This window comes from Fistularia commersonii, chromosome 17, assembly GCF_037954325.1.
Source record: "Fistularia commersonii isolate RoL2024-O1a breed Wild chromosome 17, RoL_Fcom_v1.0, whole genome shotgun sequence".
NCBI lineage: Eukaryota > Metazoa > Chordata > Actinopteri > Syngnathiformes > Fistulariidae > Fistularia > Fistularia commersonii.
In genome coordinates this window covers 14,916,306-14,939,115 of record NC_141300.1, presented here as the reverse complement: position 1 = coordinate 14,939,115, position 22,810 = coordinate 14,916,306, and the positions used below count along the sequence as shown (strand labels likewise).

The following is a 22,810-nucleotide window of genomic DNA, read 5'->3' as shown; positions in this document are numbered from 1 at the left end:
TTAAGGATTTAATGAAATGAGCTTTGCAAAATCAAAAAGTCAAATCAACCATTTTTGAAGTGATTACTGAAGCTCTACAACACAAAAATACACTCTGGGGGTCTTTTTTTGTTGCAATAATAATAATGTATGAACTGATGCATTTTATTTAAGAAATCACAAGTGGTGACAACATTGTTTCTATATAGAGATACACAGATTTGTCACCCAAATGGATTCTGTCTATGTGCATTTTCTTTTGTCATCCAAATGATAATGTGCAATCTAAAATCATCCAAACAGTAAAAGAAATTGCTTCATAACGAAGGTCTTGCTGGGATGTTTCATGTTGAGTATGCAATCTTGTGTTGTTTCTCTGTGACGACAGGCAAGATGATTACGTGCAAATGTTTTTTTACCTCTTCTCAAGGATTGCATATTATTTTTAAGGATAAAGAGTTGGATTTTGCCAGTGCATACTTTTACAGGCTCACATACCGTAACACACTGGAGTTTGTTACTCATTCATATTCTGTCCAGGTTCACCTGAGTCAGTGGGGGTGCTGAAGGCATTTAAGAATGGAATTCATGCAGCTGATTTATTCCACATGGCTACCATAGCAACAGGCTCTGAAGCAGCCCTGCTTCCTCCTCGCTCTTGCTTTCTCTCTGTCAAGTTCGACGGTGTTCCTGTGGCCCCTGGGCCCTCCTTCCACGGTCACTGCAGACACTTTCAGATCAGCAGCTCTTCTTACCTGAGCTTCAAAAATACATTTTCATCCAGAACTGAATTATATAATAGATTGTGGGGTGGAAATTGATTCTATCAAATCAGCTTTCAGAAAAGGTACATTATCTTATTATTATTATTATTATTATTATTATTATTATTATTTTATTGTCAATTATCAATTATTATTATTAATTATCAATTATCATTATTATTATCATTGTTGTTGTTATTATTATTATTAATGATCAATTATTATTATTAGAATGAATTATCAATTTTTAATCTTATTATCATTATTATTAGCTTTAAAAAAAGCTAATAATAAAAGAAATCAACGTATTTCTTCTAATGATCACGAAGGAAACTACAGAGACCGCACTTAGAGAACCAACTCCAAATGATGGTGCTTATCCTGTATTTATTTTTGCGACGCTTTTACCTCAACTGTCATGTCTCTCTGAGGATCCAGTGCTTTTGTACGCTCTTACTACAAGTGAAGATTTAGGTGAGGGGAAAAAAAAGGCTTAAAGGCAGTGCAAAATTAACATGGAGATAAGCTGTAAACAAGCATCTACTGCTAAAATATGCAGTGGTATATACATATGCTTAGGTACTGCATAAACAAGCCACACATTTTGGTCTTCTTTACATATTTTGAGCATATTTTTACTTCTATATGAATTATTAGCTTCATGGTTTGAGTAAAGGGAGGGGATGAACTGATATGCACAAAAGATCTATTTTATGCTATTCCCTTCATTTTATTAAATGATTTCAGCAAACATTGCTATCAGTGGGGATGCAGTAATATCTCATATGAATTCCGCTGAGCATGTCTGACCATCTGACCACCGCACAGAAGAGGTGGAGCTGTTGTCAAGCTGAAAACACCAGATAAAAACCCGCTTCTCTTATCATCCTCACATGACCGAGATTTGAATTTACATTTGGTGCAATGAACTTGACCGCAAGGATATAAACCCATTTCAAAAATTGAATACCTCTCAAATGTATGCACTCACATAGACAGACGTGGAGTAGAGAGTAACGGTTCACTCGGTGGAAAGACTGTGTGACCGCAGGACAAAGGAAGTACAACAAAGATTAGTGCTGGCAAACCTGAAAAGGACGGAAAATCTGATTCCATGAACAAGGTTGTAAGATATGAATAATGCCTATTCTGACCTCAGGAGGACATCAAATCATCAGAGAACTGTGAGAATGTGTGAAGATTTAATCGTCTCATTTTGAGCCTCCTCGCATTCGTCTCGTCCTAAGATTGCACCGCCTTTCAAGATATTAAAAAATCTCCCCTTGCGTCCTCTTTCTACAAATTGATTGGCCCAGATACAATAACTAATTATTTTTTAGTATTTTCCCACGACTCGTATTGTCCAGTTCACAATCCGAACACCAAGGAAATCTTCACTTTTATCTCCCCACAACTCAGAACGCAAGGCGCCCCGATGGAACGGCGCTGACGAGCAAAAAGGACAATCGGCGGAGAAAGAGCAGTATCTCGTCTTGCACGTAATGTGTTCCCTAATGACTGGTATGTATTTTTGTCACAATAAATGTTACAGCAACAAACACAAAAACATGCACAAGCGCACACACACACACACACACACACACACACACACACACACAAATATGCATAATACACAGAGGGAATCTGATATGATATTGGCCCGGAGACACGATACTCACATAGCCGAGTGTCAACACGGACTATGTGTTATCTCTCTAACACAGCTGTCACAGTCAAAGGCTCACCTTCTGCAAAGGCAACCTAGCAAAGGAGCAAGTGATGGAAATGTATTATTTGATTCACTGTCTTTGCCCCTGTGTTTCAAATAAAGAGCTTTGCATCGACAGAAAACCTTGTTCTATAGTCAGGTCACCAGAGACGAATTTGTTGTCCTTTTCAACCCCTCAATACTCCAGTTAACGGTACAATCAGTGCCTTAAATAAATTTGTTTACCCAGAGTTCAAATAACGGTCTAGAAGCTTTTTTCCCCTGATCAACCCAATTATATAAGGATGATGAATAATGCAAAGATTGATGATAGGCATCAGGAAATGTGTTAACATTTCAGTTTTGTTATACCATTGGGGGCTTGATTTTCAAACATTACTTGATATGCGTGAATTTGACTTGTGGCAAACATTGGAAAAACATGTCTAATCATTCACCTGTTTGTAGCCATTATCTTTTCTGCATTCCCTTCTTAGGGCTGCCTCGTGCATGAGTGCATCCTCTGGGGTTTATATATTATATGTATCTCCCACACAGAGGTTTCTACATTAAAAAGATGCCATCCATCATTCTGTTGGGTTTCAAAAGACGACACCAGACGGATGGAGGGATAGTATGTGTACATCATTTTACTTTTCAGCCAACTCTGCAACTAATAATACTAATAGCCACGGGAAAGAATAAGACGGGAAGAATGAATCAGTAAACATGGAAGAAAAAATGAGAGGAAGACACAGAGATGCAGAATCTCATTTTGGAGTTTCATATGCACGTTACCTTGGTGTGGCTCGGTATGACTGAAATGTCTTTAAATCGTATCGCAACCATATCCCACAACCTGATGTAAGTCTGGAGAGTCTATGAATTAGACATACAAATGCCATTTGCCAGAGATATAATGGTTAATTTGCACATTTTATGCCTGAAAAAAAATGAGATGAATCATGAAATTCCTTTTCATTCCATTCATGTCATTTCATTTAGGTGAATTTGTGTACTTGTTTGCACGCCTGAAAGTCCATATGCACGTATTATGTAAGATTTTAAGGAAAGTAAAGTCCAAACCATGAATGTGTGCAGGGCAAAGTCAGTTGTCATTAATCTGGGTGTAATCACTACACTTGAGTCCCTGTGGGGGCTGGTCTCTCTAATCCATGTCTTTATCCTTGCATCATGATCGTTACATCACGATGACTTTAGCGCGGTGGTAGCCCTAACATCTGGCCCGCATGTTAAACTGCAAACACCACGTGCAGCCCAGCAACTCACAGTATTTTTCTGGGCCAAAAATAGAAGGGTAGAAATGACTCAATGGCACTTTAAATGATGAAGTTTGTTCATTTCAAACCACAAATACGGATACTAACAGCACGATGTAGTGAGATGTTAGTTTATAGAGGGCGAAAGAGGAATAGGCTATTGCGGTGCTACACTAAAATAGGAGACGAAGCCGTCTGCTGAGCATATAATGTATACAACAATAAATAAAGGCAACCAGAGGGTTAAGAGCCGATGAATCTCCGGGGATGATGGGCTGATAAAGGGTGTGAACGGGGGAGGAGAGGAAATTACAAAGGTAAACCTGGAGAGACAAGTGTCGTGTAATCTAATCGTGAGAAATATAAAATTATGATATTTCATCTGTGGTAAGCTTTCCCTCGATGAAGAGAAAAGATAACCGATAAGGAATTTTGCCGCCGCGTTTTTGCTCAACTGTGATCAGTCAGACTTCAGATGTAAAGATGTATTCAGAATTAAAGAGCTTAATGGTGAAGCTCACCCTAGATGTAAGAAAAGCTTTAAAAAGAACATTTAAAAACACCAGAATTCATATGGGGATTGTGATTAAAAGAATCCAATTAGTATTTTTTTATGAGATTTTTTTTTTTTTCATAATGAACAAACAAAGTGTCTTGCAGTTCCATAGTAAAACACAAAAGTGCCGCTCCTGCATTATAATCGTGTATAACTTTATATATAACTTCTCTCAAATATATTGCATCATTGAAACATCCTTGAAAATTGTTTTGTATTTAATATCCTTGAACACCACTGTCGTACTGGATGATTTTAAATTATGGAATATTCTCCAAGCAAAAAAAATGTTTTTTTTTTTAAATATTTAGCGCAATAGTAAAAATGAAAGAGACGGCTCTTGCCTTATGACTGCTAAACCCAGAGGTAAGCCACATTGGCCACATGATATGAAAAAAGTGAAGATTATATGAACAAGTATACATTAATATCATAAATGTCCAGTATGTGGTGGTCTGAAATCTTTCTATAGAAACTGGACTTCAGTTCAGTAGCTCCAAACTGGCCTCTCAGATGAGACCTAGTGTGTCTTCCAAAACCGAACACGTCTATTTGCTCCCACTGTAAAGCTACTCTTTAGCACGCATACAATCATCTGAGCATGTTGGAACTCCGGTAGCCTTGGGGCTTGAGGGACACAGAATCCTTGAATGCCACATAAGATATTATCATCCTTTATTAAACCAACAGTACTAAAACCTCCACTGAGTTTAAATTTACACTAATAAAGCTTGCATATTAATGCAACAAAATGAATACTTCATTTTCAACAGCATCTGGGAGGAGAAAGGGGAGAATAAGGATCCTCGTTTCCCAGGAAGGTTTACCTTTGAATGTAGGCACTGCATAGGCTACAGGCAAGACTGAAGAACATCTGGAACTGTGTAATGACTGTGCATGTGCATTTCATGGAAATGGCTCACCTTCTGGGCACAATTTTGCAGTTTGCTGTTACCTATCAAATTTGCACATTTGCATTAGGTTATTACGGCTGTCACTGAAAGATGATAAATCAAGCATTAGTGTGAATTCATGCATGAATGTTACTGAACACAGATGAATAATGATGGAAAACTCCGGCCTTCACGTCGGGTCAGGAAGAGGACTATTTTTTTCCAGCTAATCTTTTACTAGGCTATTTAATTTTTTTTTCAAAACAAACAAAAAAACAAAAAAACCCCATGTGGAAAATCATCTGTCTGGATGGAGGGGAGTAAATGTTCGAACATAATATGAGGCACTGGATTCAATGAATACATCAGGTACCCTTACACAGCAAGTGTGTGCATCATAGCAGCAGGCAGCTGGGAGCCTGTGGTTTCTGGTGAATATTTGATGAGAGAATGGATCCTCTCCCCAGACGAGTTGAGTACAGTGTGCATACCGAATCACTAACACACACACACACACGTACAGGCACACATATATACAGAGAAAGCGAGAGAGAGAGCGAGGGTGAGATAGAGCAGGAGTTGAAGATTCAGTTGCTGCAGGTGCTAGAAACAGTGATATTATATACTGCATGTACTCTTGAAAAGTATATGACAAAATGAGGTTTTCTATTGTGAAGAACGCCCATCTCACCACTACAACGTCAGACATAGACTCACACAAACGTCAAGCATGTGCATCATTTCACATAAAACTAGCATTTCAGTAGCAATCAATGTTAAAATACTTTTAGTACGTTTTTCAATTATGGGCAGCTTGGCAGACCTTTTTGTTTTTAAATTGGTCTCGTGTTCAAGTTGAGTGCGGGAGCTTTACAGATAGGGTAACAAATCTATAACTATGTTAACAAGTAATATGGAAATGTCAATTCATAAACAAATGTATTTATGTGTATACATGTAAACTCGTCAAGTATCTATATTTTGGCAATTAAACAAACATTGCATACAGAGAGAATCACAATGAGGCAAAGCAGTATCACGCTTTATACAGTGTGACTGTCGGGGACTTTCACATTTATAAATATGTTGGTGCCGTTGTCACATGAAAAAAAGCACCTTGAATTACTTAACAAACAATATCTACCATTTTAACTCAAATTCAAGTAGCAAACTGATGGTTTTTTTATTTTTTACAGTTAAATCAAACTGGATGATAGTAAAACGCACACTAAAATAGAACAGATGACGCTATACTTGTGAGGCGGGAGCCTCCACGTAGTTAAAAACCCCATATTGTTTTACACCTGTTCAATAATATACAGCCTGCTGTCTGGACTTTATCAGAGATAAATTCAAACACCAACTCAAAACGTATTGATTTTATTCATTTGCTTCTGTGATGGTCCCTCACATTAATTTCAAAAAAAATAAAAGTGGAACGTTGCGGAAAACACAGACGGGTGAACTTAACGTAAAACATTTCACACCGTAATGTCTCCAAACGTTCCAGATATCTGATTCTAGAAGGAGAGACCGATCTGCAAAAACGAGGCATTTGAAATTCAACAAAAAGCCTTAAAGCTTGCTGATAATTCCCTATCTCTTTTGAATGTCGTTGAGAATTGCTTTCAATTTCTATCCCATCTTCACACTGAACGCAGCTGTTCTCTTATCTTCATGGTTTACCCCATTATTTGCCAGATATATTTTATTCTTCCCTCCGTTCACTTTCATTTTCAGCCCCCCCACCTCACCCACCTCTTGCCTCTCCTTTCGGCAGTCGACTCTGATCAACAGTGATTTCTTGCTCACTGATTCGTAGGATTTGGGGGTACGAACGGCATTATCCTTAGATTTCACCCGTGACAAGGTAGCGAAGGAGATTTTCGGGCGGGAGCGGGGGCTGGGAGTATGAAAAACGCGATAAGAATAGTAATAGCGATTAGGGTGCAATGATGTCCTCTGAATGCTGTTTCTTTAAGAGTATTTTTAGCCGGGGAGAATGGTCACTCCAGAGAAAAAAAAGCCGGAGTGGCACGAGAGACTGTGGTGTTACAGCACGATGCTGTATAGAGGAAAGGACTATGTTCCCTTGGTGTTTAAGATGAAAATAAGGAAAATCGGAATTGATATTTTCATTTTTATCAACCGGTCACAGTGTGTGTTGTGGGCTATATGGCAAGTCACATGACATCAGCACAACCTAGTCTAAAAAATCTGCATATAGAGACAAGTTTCATCGCCGTGTTAAAACGACCAACTCCAGCTATCCTTAGTTCCATCCACAGAGTATTGCGATTTTTTTCTACTCTTCAGGGCAGATATGTAAATTTAATGACACTGTTGAAGTGTGTGTTATCAGGTTACTGTATATATTACACGGTGACCCTTTCAAACACACAGACACAGAAACCTAGAGACCTGGAGGGGACACTAATACACCTCCATGCAGGTAACTGCTCCACAGAGCTGCCCCTCCGCACAAGGAATAGACATGCCTGGAAAAAACTGCTTTGCCTTCCTCAAGGGACAGCGCCAGAGGTGTGTCTCATATTTTTTTTTTTTTTTTTTCCCTCTTATACTTCCTTTTGCAAACAAATATTGATCTCGAACGGTAGAGTGATCTGAGACTGTGAGGGTATTGTTGCAGTCCCGTCAATGAAAATTACATCTGAACTGGACTGCAAAGCGGCATTAAATGCTACTGTGTCACCCTTGTAAAAATGAGAAGGAAAGAGAAGTGCTGCTGCAGAGCTCTGTTAGTTTGAACGCAGATTGTATGTGAAAGGAAGGGGGTGGAAGCAGCGGCTCGCGTAGGATCAGGCTCTAACATGCAATAAAAACTACAATGGTGCCTAAATGTGGTGTGGCAGACGCCAGATTGAAAGAAATGACGGCAGGCAGTCTAACCTACGAGTTGTTTGGTCAAATGACCGATCGACCTTTTTTCTTATTCTATTGTTAGATTTTTAAGAATCCATTTAGTGCATCTTAGTGAGAAATGAATTGGGAGGATAGCTGCATACGATATACTTAATGCCATTCAAAGACATTTCCCACAGCATTTTACACTTTTATTCCAGGCTATCTAATTTCACGGTAACGTTATTTGAGATATTTCACCCACTTGTAGGATACTATGGCAATATTTGTGTATATCTGAAAGGTTATAATTTTTGATCTGCAGAATGAAAAGGAAGCAATATCAATAGGTGGCGTATCTTGTCATGACACTGGTCCTTCAGCTGCAGTGTTGAAATGATGTGCAGCCCTGAACGAACGTTCTGTCTCTTGGTTTGTGGTATGATATTTAAACGCAGACCAGAGAGATTCCTTGAGACTATAGCTGTTAGCTCTGAACTACATGCACAATGATGAAGATCAGATGCAAAAAGGTAGTGTAATGGGGTTTTGACATTGTTTCTGTTAGATTCCATATCCTCTTTTTGTAAAAAAAAAAGAAAATGCAGGAATGAAAATTAAAAGCCCTTGATTCAACCTACTTTCTTTTGTGAATTCACCCTCAACAAATGTGGTGAAACTGAGGAAAAGAACCTGCAGGTGAAACGTGTTTTAATATTCAAGCTTTTCAAACCGGTTCTCTGTGAGCAACCACATTTTTTTTTTTTTTTCACTTTTTTCTCACTCTAACACTCACATGAGAGTGTGCGATTCATTTTGGGGACTGTTTCTGCAAAAGGAGTAGTGCTGTGAATGTCTATCATGTTTCAGCTGAGTGATTGCAGGATTTAAGTCTGCTCTGGTACGATAAAAGCATGTGTGGGAGTATATAATAATGGCGTGCAAAAGATTGTAGTTATTGCTTTTAAACTGACAAGCAGGAGAGAACTATAGAAAGGAAAACGAGGGTCGCTCATCTGGTGATTGCTTGCTGTCTTACATGATTGTTGATGGGCTCATTGTGCAGGATGAAAACTGTTTAACATTTAAATATGTGAATTCTCCCGAATATTGGCTGAAAGAGTAAAAAAAAAAAAAAAATGACCCTGCCATACAAATCATAACATCGCAGCACAATATTAGTGCTGCACAAAAACGGAAGGGATCACCGCCTATTATGTCCATCAAAAATGTTTCAAAAGACCAGATTGTGAAGATGAGGTTGTTATAATCAGACACTTAAAAGATTTCCAGATGGTTTAAAAGCCCATGGTCAAATTTATATCCCCAGATGGAGATTCTGCTGATGAATGTTTCCTGTTAGGGTCTGCTGCAAAGCCAAATCTGGCGCTTCTTGGACACCATATCAAATCTACAGCTCACACATCACACATGACGTAACACGCCCACACGCCACTTGCTCTCTATCCCTCCCACACATCCCTGCATGCTTACCACATACCGAACAGGAAATTCTCTTCAGTGCAGTGTGTATGCTAATGTGTTTGCAGGGGTGTGTGTGAAACAACCTCCATTAAGACACTGTGCATCCACACACGCACGCGTGCGCGCACACATTTTCGGACAACTCGCTTTGCTTTTCGTGCATTTGACCAATTCAAAGGTTTGACCGAAGGTCGGTCAAGCGCTGGAAAAAGGGCCTTATCGCATCACACCTGGTCATGGGAAAAGATATGAATTCCGTTGCAGTGAAAAGACAAAGGTGCTTTGTGCCTTTGGGTGCCTGGATGTCACAGACGTGTCTTTATCCCCCCAAAAAATGCAGTATTATAATCCCTCTGAAAGGGGACTTCCACGTCAGGGAGTGAAAAGGCAGAAAGATTGGCTAATATTGTAACGGAGGCTAGTAGACACTTATCCGAGGACAAGTCCATAATACGGACGGAGCACCACAGTGGTTATTTGACAATGTATTAATTTCTGTTGAAAACTAATGGTGTCAACAAGCACAGACTGAGACTGTTTGCACAGGATCTGGGTGAATGTGAAGTACTGCAACCAATAACTCTTTGACCGGTGATCAATATCCAGAATGATGCCGATGGATGGAGAGCAGGTTAAAAAAAAAAAATGTACATAAGTAATGCTGCTGAGATGGCTCAAAACACGAGCTATAAACACGACGTGTTTATTCACCACTAATAATATGAGTGATTAAAAATGAATAAATAAAAAAAATATACCCAAGCCAACTGTTCCTGGGGAAAATAAATAAATAAATAAATAAATAATAAATTTAAAAAAAACGTGGGACCAAATTACAAAAGAGGCTAAATCTCGGCGTTTTCCCCGGTGATTACGCATGACTCGGGGGAAATAAATCTCCTTGTCCCCTTTAATTTCAATTTCCGTGCATGATATTGTGATCACCTGTCAGATACGGCGCCTGCGCACTGGAGTGGGAGGCGGAGAGGATGCTGAGCGCTCCGTATCTGCTGCCCTGTGCCCTCCATCCCTCGGTAATCACAGAGACACGGACAGGACATACCCGCGGAGGTTTTGCTCAAGGATGGAAAGGCAGATCAGCTGTTGCTGAAGGTATTTTTCTTTCAGTGCGCGTCCACGGAATAACGCGCCACGATGTTTGACATTGTGACCGCGGAGGGTGAAGGATGCTCGGCTGCATGGAGGGGGGTTGGAGGGTCGGGGTGGTGGTGGTGGTGGGGATAAACGGCGCGGATAAACGGATGTTTTTTTTGAGGGATGCCACCGATGGCAGGGTTTTGCGGGATTTTTTTTTCCCCGCTGATTTAGGATGGGTTCAAACCCGCACGGAGGTGTTCGGCGCCGAAATTACGCGGTAATACGCTTGTGGTCAAGGGCACGGAAATATGCGAGTGTGTTTTCTAATTCCCACAAAGCTGTCATCCCTTTCGTACTCTATGCGGAATAACGTGTTGTCGTGTCTGTGGTGTGATTTTTGCCATTTCCCTTTCAACGCGGATGATAGGCTCCGGTAGATCCTCTTAACCGCCAAAGTACGAGCCATCACTACCGGTGGGATGAGCGTAGTAAAACGTTAAATCCGAAGATAAGTGCCTATCACACACCCGAACTCCACGTTGGTTTCTAACAGAGGAGAAAAGGGAAAAGAAAGGTATTTATTCCCACCCATCATTCGTTGGGCCCCCTTAACCGGATGTGCCTGCAATTTTCTCCAGGGAGAACAACAGATTCCCCGTGTTAACTCGCACTGCTGCGGTCCTGGATGAAATGTTTGTTTTTTCATAATGACAACCGATGCCATTTTGATTATATATCAAGGAAACAGAACGTGGGAGTAAATAAAGGAGCAGGGAAAAAAAAAAAAAAAAAAAAAAAAAAGAGGCTCAATTAATTTAAATTTCAATTATTTTTATGGTCGTTTGGTCTTGAGAGTCAGTGTCTTGTCTCTGGTGTCGTGTCATTTGTTTCGACTGGAGCGGTCTGCCTGGAAAAGCTTCTGGCATTTTAACGCAGGACCCTTTCCTTGGTCGGAGAAGCTTTCTTTCTGGATAGAGGCCATGACTGCAAATAGTAATCTTTTTAGCTGGCTGGTAAATTCTATTACTCAAGCACTGTGGTGTGTCAGAATATGAGGTTTGTATATGCAGTGCGAGCAACACCATATTTCTTTCTACTTGCCATTTAACCCGCCTTGGGAAAAAAAAAAAAAAAAAAAAAGACAAAATTATCCCTGGGAAATTTGCCACACGCGATTATGTAACACACCCAGTGGATTTGTGGTTGATTCAAGTCTTGTGTCAATACCAAATCAAATCAAAACACAGAAATTCTGTATCAGTGGGTGAACGTTATAAGTTTCATCTGCAACTTACAGCTCCTGTTGTAGGACGTTGCAACTTTGTTTTGACACTCTCTTTCATCGTCCTTCTGTCTCGTCCTCTGTTATGTCACACTTCTTCCCCTAAAATCTCCCCCGTTCTGCTTTTCTATCATGCGCTCAGGAAGTCTGATGTTGATGCCGAGCCAGAGGCGAGTCCAGGGAGCAACAGTAGCAGCAGCAGCAGCAGCAGCAGCAGCAGCAGCGGGACTGTAGATGTTCTCTCCACAGCTTCAGTCCCAGCCCCCCCCCAGGCCTCTGCAGCAGAGCCAGGACAGAGAAGCAACAGCTCCTGCTCTGACTCAGACAGCCCTGTAGATTCTAGCTCCTACGACGAGGAGGAGGAGGAGGAGGAGGACGATCCCAACATGTTCTCCTCCAAGTTCCTTAGTGGGGCGAACCCGTTAAATGCGGTGTCGTCCGCCGTGAACAGGTTTGGTCTGTTTGGTGACGAAGGGGACGGGGAGAAAAATCAGAGAACTCCTCCTCCTCCTCCCCAGCAGCAGCAGCAGGGGGTCAAGACATCTGTAGAACGACAACCCGGCAAGGGGCCACAACAACAGAACGGAGCCCAAAACCCCAGACAGGAACCTTCCCTGCAGAGCGGCCATCCTCCTCCCAAACAGGGCTCACCTCAGCGACATGGCAACGGACAGGCAGGACCTCCAAAAAAGCCCGGTGGCCAACAAGTTGCTCCAAAGACTGGGACACAGCCTGAAGGCCAGCAAAGTTCCCCCAAGCCTGGAGGTCAAAAACAGCTTCAGACTAAGAGTGAATCTCAAAGGACTTCATCCCAAGCGGTTCCTCCCGTCACGCCGATGCAACAACAACAGCAAGGTCCCGCTCAGACGGGCTCGTCAAAACTGGAAGCTACGAAGGGACCGCGACAACTCGGCTCATCGACGCCATCGCAGAAACCACAGGTTTCCCCCAAAATCGAACCGAAACAGCAGGCCTTACCTAAGATGGATCCACGGCAGCAAGGGCCCGGGGCGGAAAAGTCTGGGCGTCAGCGAGAAGGTCCGAAGGGAACCAGAGCATCCGATCAGTTACGGGCAGGGTCCTCGTCACCTGCGGCGACAAAAGTTGCACCTCAGTCAAAAGCGGTAACCAAGTCCCTTTGCCCAGTGTGTAAAACCACCGAGTTAAATCTGCACACCGAGCAGCCGCCTCGCCACAAAACCTGCACACGATGTAAATCTGAAGTGTGCAGCTTGTGTGGTTTTAGTCCCCCGGACTCTGATGTAAGTAGCAGTGTTTAGTTTTTGGTTAGTTGTTCTTGAACTAGTTGGTGTAACGCCGTCCGTATCTAGATGTTACCAATCATGTTTCTTTCGTTAGCGCATTTTATTTTTCAAAAGATTTTAAACCACAGCGCTCTCATACTAAATTTTTTGGGTTTGGTGCTTAGTATTCAACTGTATGAAAATGCATTATAACGAGAAGTTAAGTCAAAACAAATTTGCACCATGTATTTTATTTCATTTTGCAATCATAATGCACCATTTCATAATTATTGTGGATGACTTTCAACCCTTTTCCCAAGCTGTTTTGACTTAAAATACCAACAAATTAGAAATAACAAATGAGCCGCAGAACAAACCACTAAAAGGATTCTCAGCCACGGGTCTTAAAAAGGTTATGTAATTAGGCCATCTCTAATTGCTGATGTGCTTATCAATTTTAATGTTAAATACATCTTTTAGTCTCTGGTTTTGACCACCTTTATAATTTTTCCGGTTGTGAAAGTGAAAAAGTGATCAATAATTACGGTTTAAAATGTTTTGTTTTGAACTGATGTTTCATTCTCATGGCCAAATTCTAACCATGTCTTATTTTTTTTATCTTTTATACAGGGTAAAGAGTGGCTTTGTCTTACATGTCAGATACAAAGAGCTCAAGAAACATCTGAACCACAAAGATCACCCATGAAAAAGTCCTCGGCACCTGGCTCACCCAAGAAAATGGAGTCCGCGTCAGAAAAAGCGTCGGTCGACGGTGAAGCCGCTAAACGATTGGGGGCTCGAAAACAGGCCGACCCGAATTCAGCGGCGAAAATTACACAGGAGTCCCAGAGAGCGTCGGGTTCTCAGAAACCAGACCACACAAGCAGTGGTGGACGCAAGCAAAGTAGTGCCACCTCAGCTCCCCAGCAGGAGTCAGGATTCTTCGGCTTCGGTGGGTCTAAACAGGAAGCTACAAAACCCGAAGAGTCAGTGACTGGGAAAATGTTTGGATTCGGCTCCTCCATTTTCAGTTCAGCCTCCACTTTGATTGCCTCAGCTGTTCAGGACGAGCCTAAAGTCACACCACCAGTTTCTCCCAAAATGCAGCCTTCTGAAAAGGTCAAACCACCTACCGCACAAAGGTCAGAGCAAGAGAAGAAACAAGAGCAAGCTCAGCAGCCGAAGGCTCAAACTGCAGGACAGGTTCAAGCAAACAAAGCTCCAACAGAGGCTTTAAAAGCTGGAGTGGCTTCCCCCGGTGTTCCTAAAGCAGGCCAGTCCACTTGTCCTCTCTGCAAGACAGCCCTTAACGTCGGCTCAAAGGCGCCTTCCAACTATAATAAATGCACTGGATGCAAAACTACCGTCTGCAACCAGTGTGGATTTAACCCCATGCCAAATGTTAAGGAGGTAAGACAGAAGTGATATACGCATTGATTTTAGACAAATTGTACTTACTTGAAGGTGAGATTTTTTTTTTTTTTTGATGAAATATTATATCACCTTTTAATTTTAACATTTGGGTGACACGTGTCTTTGTGATTTTAAGCGCTTATATTTTTAGGATTTGAAGCAGTCTGCGGGCTGAGTCCTATTTTGAGTGTTTTTGCTCCGTCGTTCGATATTTCAGCATTTGCACAACGCTACTGAAAAAAGATCATTTGGAAGTGATTAAGTTATCACACAGTTTTATAGCAATTTGTCAAACGTTGTTTAACAATTTGGGAAGGGGAAATAGAGATCCTTGAACCAAACTGAAAATTTGCGAAGGCGCTATGATTTTATTGCCCATTAATGCCTGTATCAGAAAAATTGGTCAAACATGGTAGACAAGCGCTCCAGTGGAATATAAATGTGAAAATATCACATTAAGATGATTGCTTGGTGGGGAAGACATGTTTTATTGATCAAACGGTGCTGATAACGTCATAGTAAATTGCGGCACAAGGACTTTTACACTGATATCTGTAATGTAATACTGTTAGCATGCTCGAGCTTGCCAGCAGAGGTTCAAGGTTACATAATTTGTGATAGTGATATTCCATACCTAGTGACACCGTGGTAACCCCCCCCCCCCCACCTGACAGCAAGAAGCTTCCTTGTTCAATTCCAACTTGGACGTCTCAGTTTGGGGTTCACATGTTCTACCGATGCTTTTTTGTTGTTTCTGGATTCTCTGGTCCCTTCAACCCCTTAGTATGCAATATATTATTTGGACAGACAAAATTGTTGATGGGTCATATTATTCTACATGTGTGTCTATGATAGACTAGTTATTTGTCTTAATGCCACATGTCAGCAGGGATTGGCTCCACTGAACTTGTGGCCCTGATAGCTGGATAGGCATTTTAGAAAATATACCATATCTAAACTAATTGCAAAAACCTTTTCCCCCATTTTGGGGGCATTACGTGACCCATGCTATTGATAATTATATGAAATTCCTTGGAAATAAATTTCTCACATGGGGCTGATTGTGCCTGTTTGTGCAAAAAAAAATTAAGCAAATGCTAATTTTTCACATGATGGAATAATTTAAGGACGAAGAAACATCAACATGTTTTTTTTTGCTTTATATTTCAATGTGCTTGATATTGGATGTTGCTTGATGTCTCTCTGGTCAGATGGGCACCTTATAGCATATTCATTTTATTAACTAACAAGTGTGCTTTCCTTGTTTTGTCTTTAAGGGAAAGGAGTGGCTCTGTCTAAATTGCCAGGTGACAAGAGCAACTGGTGGAATTACACCTCAGAAAGAGACCCCTGTTGCCATATCTCCATCAAAAAAGACCAGTTCAGCACAGCCTGTACCACAAAACCCTTCTGCGCCAGGGTCCCCTCAGAAGAATCTATCAAAGGCTGCACCACAATCACCCAAAGCTGAGGCAGCAAAACAACAAAAGGGTCAGATACAGGCCAGCCCCGGTGCCGGTCAGAAAGCGGGTTCTCAGAAACCGCCCGACAAGACGAGTGTAACTCCACAGAAGAAGGGAGAAGCCGCTGAAGGCGTACAGCAAGTATCAGGAAATTTCTTTGGTTTTGGTGGAGGTAAAAATCAGGCCGACGCTCCAAAGCCTGCAGACTCAGTGACTGGGAAGATGTTTGGATTTGGTTCATCCATATTCAGCTCAGCGTCAACTTTGATATCCTCAGCTGTTCAAGACGAGCCGAAAACTACTCCGCCAGTTTCCCCTAAAATGCCTGCTGCAAAAGACTCCAAATTGTCCACGACGAATAAACCGGAAGAACAGAAGAAACCAGAACAACAGAAGCAGACCAGACGCCCATCAGCAGTACAGCAGAAAGCTGACAAATCTGTGCCAGAGCCTCCAAAGACAGATTCGGCTCTTCCAGGCCTCTCTAAAATTGGCCAGGTTTCCTGTCCTCTCTGCAAATTGGAACTTAACATCGGCTCGAAAGATCATCCCAACTACAATACCTGTACCGAGTGTAAAAAAATAGTCTGTAACCAGTGTGGATTTAATCCCATGCCAAACGTTAAAGAGGTAAGCAAACCAACGATATCCTGTAGTTTACAGACGGTGGCACTGAGAAAGAGACAGGAAGCACAGCTAGAGGAATGTTGAGGTTCTCTTTGAGAGAACCGAGGATGGATGGGATCTGTGAGTCCATTAGACGGAAACTGCAAACCCTTTTTTGACCATCAATCTGTGTTCTCTGACGTCAGAGAGCCTAGATTGATGGTTCGGACTTATACACGTCAGACATACAGAATACGTTTATAGAAAGATGCTGGAGTTGGAACTACCAGTCAGAAACACCAGAGAGGAGAGGTTTGGATGCTGTGAAATTGGACACTAAGTTTGTTGTTTTGAAAGAACAGGATGCAGAGAATAGGGTTAGATCGAAGCATACCAAAGAGAAAAGAAGAACGAAAAAGCATAAATGTGTTTGATGTTACTTCTTCGTTACCTCTTTCAAGATTTTGATGTCAAACTAGGACTGCGTTTATGGATAATCTACCCCTAAAAATTGGCAACATAAATAAGTGGAAAAAAATAAGGGATAAGAAAGCAGTGACTTGTCTCATGTCTCTGGGGGTCATGTGTCAGTCTGCAGGACTGCGTCCCGTCGGACCCTGGTCACTTCAGCTTGAACATGAATAAAACATAAGCCATTCTTCCAAACATGCAAATGAAAACTTCAAATGATAATATTCTGCTCTACACAGGCTACATTAATACTCCACGCCTTGTATCATAGTCAATAACAAGGATAAAGATTTTCAGCATAATAAAGAAAAACATTGTTTAACATCAAAATCCAATGGATGATCACTAAAGGCCACTTTGACAATAATCACAAATCCTTGCCTTAATTAGAAGTAGACAGAGCTGAGTCAATACAGGCTGCAAACAAAATCCGATCTCGACTGTATTCAGTAGACAGTCTGACCAAATCCATATTGTTTTTGTTTTTCTTTAATCATTTTTATTCTCAAGAATTTATCTTTGCCCATTAGAATACTTTGTTGGAAAGTAAAATCAAATTTCACATTTGTCCTCAGCCGGTTGCTACAATGATTGACTTTAAATCAATGGTTTATCGGAACATATAAAACAGAACTCCATCTCTGGACTTTTCATAGTTAGCATTTAAGGAGTTCTTAAAAGGCAATATAACACATTACGAGAAAACCATTCATTAAACTAAACATATATGAATGATAATCTTCCCTGTATTAACCCCTTGATAAACATATCCAGAAGCGAACAAGTAACCAGACGGTTGACTATAAGGCATTTATTTCTTTATCATTTCCAGACAATAGTTGGCAGAAACTGGCAGAAATAGTCAAAATAAATTCTTGCCACGAACAGGCCGGTCCGGTCCTCTCGCAGCCCCCTCAGTGCCAATTTCAAACAAAAGGATTTCAAGTCATTCTCTTAGTGCACATCTTCTTCTGAGAATTTGGTGTCTTGAAGCTGCAAAGCCACGAGAGTCTGTCAGTTCAACCCAGTTATCCTTTCATAGGGCCCATTAGTTTGGTCCCAAGCTTCAGCAGAGTATTAAGGTTGGCTCCCAGAAAGAAGGCTTGTAGCTTGTTGTATTTTCTCAAAACATGGGGTAAACTTGACTATTCTATCATCTAGAGATATTCTTATGCGGAGGTTCTCAGTCATCCAGGTCAGAGTGAATTCTTGTTGAAATCTTCTTTTTGCGGCAACTGGACTTGAATATGTTTCACCCCTCGTCTCAGAGGCTTCTTCAGTTCCGGAGAACTGAGAGGCTCACCGGTAGCTTTTTATTCAGTTCATATTCAATTTTATTCAGTTGATAGAACAAGTTAATTAGAATATATTTGCAGACCTACAATGAAATATACCAATAATGAATTCTAATTTGAATGTATTACATTATTTGTTCGCAGGTGAATGAATGGTTATGTCTAAACTGCCAGATGCAAAGGGCACTAGGAGCATCTGAGCCTCCAGGAACTCCAATGATGAAAAAGCAGGCCTCACCGAACAAAGTCCCCGCATCTCCCAGTCCCCCAAATAAGGAAAGTGCTCAAAAATCTCACAATACAAACAATCAAGGTTCTATTCAATCTCAAGTGAAGAAGACCCCTGCACCCGGCTCACCTCAGAGAAAAATTGCAGAGCAGCCAGTAAAAGCTCTCGGGCAGAAACCTCAGATGGACGACTCTAAGCCGGGTCCCCAGAAAGCATCAAACACAACCGTTAAATCTGGGCAAATGCAGAATAACACTACCTCAACTAAAAAAGAGGAGTCTACCCCTCCGTCTGATTCTGTAAAGTCCAGTGAATCACTAAGCGGAAAAATGTTTGGCTTCGGCTCCTCTATCTTTAGTTCTGCGTCAACGTTGATAAATTCAGCCGTCCAAGAGGAGCCCAAAACACCACAACTCTCGCCCAAGATTTCTGCTGCGAAGGTTACTAAATCATCCCCCAATAAGGAAGAAGACAAAGAGAAGAAGGTAGAGCCAGTCCAGGACTCCAAGACGTCACCAATGTTACCATCTAAACGTCAAGCAGGTCCTTTGAAGAGTGCAGTCAGTTCCCAGGAAGTGTCCGAGAAAGGCCCGTCCACATGTCCGCTGTGTAAGGCTGCGCTCAATTTTGGCTCGAAGGAGCTTCCCAACTACAACAGCTGCACCCGATGCAAAAACACTGTCTGCAACCAGTGCGGATTTAATCCCATGCCAAATCTGTTGGAGGTAACAAAAGCAAATGACATCACTGTGAATATTATGATTATATAAAGAACCCTAAAATGTATATTTTGTCAAGGTTCTATGATTGCATGCATTTGTAAATGGTGATAATTACTTCAAAATGTGTTTTTCAGGTAAAGGAATGGTTATGTCTGAACTGCCAGGTGGAAAGCGCTCCTCATACATCCGAGCCCGTACAACCTGTAAGACCTCATGATGTCGTGAACAAAATGTCTCCATCTAATGTACCGCTAAAGGGGACGGTTACAAATGAAGTGAAAACTCTAAAAAAAGAATCGTCAAACACTGATATTTGTCAAGAAAGAGAGACTACTTTTTCTGACGCCAAACAAAAGAATGGGAATTCTACTCAAGGTTCCCCCCAGAAGTTGGAACCCACTGCTCTTGCAAACAAGAGTGCTAAACGTTTAGAAAATGTCAGACAGGGTATCCAGAAGAGTGACAAGCAAGAGTTTCCGGAGAGCCAGAAGGCACTCGGTTCTCCAAAACGAAGCGACCCTAAAATTCAACCTGCAATCAAACAGACCACGAGCAGTCGTGATGCCGCAAAAACAACAGACTCCGTAACGGGGAAGATGTTTGGTTTTGGCTCTTCAATTTTCAGCTCAGCATCCACTCTGATATCTTCGGCTGTTCAGGAGGAATCCCGCACAACACCGCCAGGCTCTCGTAAGATGTCTGCACCAGCTCAAGTTCTTCCTGCACCCAAGGTGTCTCCTCAAAGTACGCCAAAGGTTTCTTCCAAAATTTTGCCAACGACAGAGCCTGAAACAACATTTCCGAAACGAGACCCGGAGAAGAAGCAAGAAGTGTCAGGCAGAAGCAAACAGGACAAAATGCAACCACAGTCACCAAAGGCAGCCAAGGTTTCCCAACATAATCCAAATGCAGGCCAGGAAAATTGCCCACTCTGTAATGTCAAGCTAAATATGGGGTCAAAGGACCCGGTGAACTACAACACATGTAGTAAGTGTAAGGTCACTGTCTGTACCCAGTGTGGATTTAATCAACTTCTTGAAGGAGAGGTAAGTGAGAGGTTTTTAAGTTGACTATTTTCTGTGATTGTTATATTGTTTTCCGACATATCTAAAATACATCACGCATGCATTTGGTCTTCACTGATCTTTAACCTGCAACATTTGATGTCAACAGCCTATTATGATGCTTTTGGATAACCAAACGCCCTCTGTGTCTTAGGTAAAAGAGTGGCTCTGTCTAAAATGTCAGATGGAAACAGCTGTTAAAGCATCCGAGCCCATTGTGTCATCTACGGTGAAGTCTCAAGCCAGGTCCAGCAAAGTTTCTTCTTCTGCTACAAATGAGTTAAAGGACATTTCTAAACCAAACACGGGTAAAATTGAAAGCCCTGCTATAAAACAGAACAAGATCGCGGGATCAGAGTCCGGTCGGAAAAACGTGTCAACAACATTATTGCAGTCAGGGCAACCTGAAGGAAATAATGAAACACCGCAAGGCAATCAGAAGACCGATTCTAAGAAACAACTTGACCAGAGTAGAGCTGCTTCAGCTCCAAAGCAAGATTCTGGAGGATTATTTAGCCTGGGTGGCTCTAATTCGAAACTGGAGGCAGAAAAGCCCACAGAGTCAGTCGCTGGGAAGATGTTTGGATTCAGTTCATCAATATTCAGCTCGGCATCTACTTTAATAAATTCCGCTGTTCAGGACCAGTCCAGGACTTCTCCACTGGTTTCTCCCAAGATGTCCCCTGCCAAAGAGATTAAGTCTCCTGCAAACCCTAAACTGGAGCAGCAGAAGGAAACAGAGTCAACCCGGCAGATCAAGACACTTCCGAAAGGTCCAACCGAAGGAGCGAAAGCTCCGGCAGAACCCTCAAAGTCTGAGACCGATTCTTCATCAGCTGCCAAGCCAGTCCAGAACAGGTGTCCACTCTGTAAGGATGAAATTAACGTGGGCTCGAAGGATCCTCCCAACTACAATACCTGTACTGAATGCAAAAGCAGAGTCTGTAACCAGTGTGGCTTCAATCCAGTGCCTAATGAAACAACGGTAAGCTTAAGAGAGGAGGTGAGGTAGTTGTCAAGAGTCACCTTGTTGACGGAATCTGTGACATCTCAAATATTTTGAATTTATTTCAATCACACACATACAGGTGCTTTTATATTTTAGAAATCTTAACGTTATTTAACAGGGATCTTGACATTTGCATTTAACTGCTGTTGATAGTGAAAGTGCATGTCTCCTTTATATCTAAATGATCTGTACATTCAATCTATTTTTACCAATGTAATATGAATTACTGAATTCTTAAACTTCAGTTTACAACCTGACACAGTATCATTATATTTAGTGTCATTATCTTAAAAAGAAAATCCCACAGCTGAGAAATATCATACACCAGTTTACTGATAAACATTTGTCCACCATTATGGAAAGTTTTCTCTTACTAGTTCTTTTTTCTCTGTAGGTGAAGGAGTGGTTATGTCTAACATGCCAAACGCAGCGGGCTCTAGGAGCAGCACATCCCCCGGGAGTTGCTTCTATCAACTCTCAGGTATCGTCAAAACAGCAAAAGGGAAACGTCATGAGCTCGGCTAAACTTGAAAAGCAAGAGCCATCAGTGCCACATTCTCCTCAGAGAAAACCACAAGCTGTGGCAGCAAAGCCATCTACAGCGGAGGCTGCTGACAAACCAGAAAGTCAGAAACAGATGAGCGCAGTTCCGACAAAGAACCCGACAAAAGAGCCCCAGAAAATTTCAGGTCCTAACAAACCAGTCCAACAGGCTCCTACCGGAGCCACGCAGCAAGAGTCAGGAGGGTTTTTCGGGTTTGGCAGTGGCAGTAAAAAGTCCGAAGCCGCACAGCCGGCCGAGTCGGTGACGGGAAAAATGTTCGGCTTTGGTTCTTCCATCTTCAGTTCTGCCTCCAGTTTGATTACCTCGGCTGTTCCCGATCAGCCCAAAACCACCCCGCCCATCTCTCCGAAAATGTCCCCGGCGAAAGAAATCAAATCCCCCGCTTCCCAAAAGAATGAACAGAAAAAGCCAGACAAGGTACAGCAGACAAAGACGCCTGTATCAGGACAAGATAAAGTGGACAAAGTCCCATCCGAGATCCCCGGCACCGCAGCGCCTTCACAAGCGGTCAAAGCAGGAACGTCCACTTGTCCGCTTTGTAAGGTCAAACTCAATTTTGGGTCCAAAGAGACACCAAATTACGATACCTGCACTAAATGCAAGGATACTGTCTGTAAGCAGTGTGGATTTAACCCCATGCCAGATACATCGGAGGTGAGTACAACTCTGCTAAATATTTATCAGTCATGCATTTTTCTTAAAATATTTTCAATTCTTCATTGTTTTGAATTGCGGTTGTGCAGCCTTAAAATTACCGTAATTTCCTGACTGTTTAACGCACTTGAATGCAATCCGCAACGGCTAAAAATAAATAAATGTGTA

General features: G+C 41.7%; 1 protein-coding gene across 1 annotated transcript in view; it reads left to right on the top strand.

Moving 5' to 3' along the window:
* The first annotated feature begins 12,293 nt into the window (after positions 1 to 12,293).
* pclob (piccolo presynaptic cytomatrix protein b) overlaps positions 12,294 to 22,810 on the top strand; it is a 53,705-nt gene continuing 43,188 nt past the window's right edge. The window contains exons 1-7 of the mRNA XM_086163697.1: positions 12,294 to 13,181; positions 13,782 to 14,561; positions 15,842 to 16,657; positions 18,544 to 19,353; positions 19,485 to 20,396; positions 20,569 to 21,399; positions 21,818 to 22,642. Of these exons, the coding sequence (XP_086019823.1) occupies positions 12,294 to 13,181; positions 13,782 to 14,561; positions 15,842 to 16,657; positions 18,544 to 19,353; positions 19,485 to 20,396; positions 20,569 to 21,399; positions 21,818 to 22,642 (5,862 nt within the window). The remainder of the gene's footprint in view (positions 13,182 to 13,781; positions 14,562 to 15,841; positions 16,658 to 18,543; positions 19,354 to 19,484; positions 20,397 to 20,568; positions 21,400 to 21,817; positions 22,643 to 22,810) is intronic.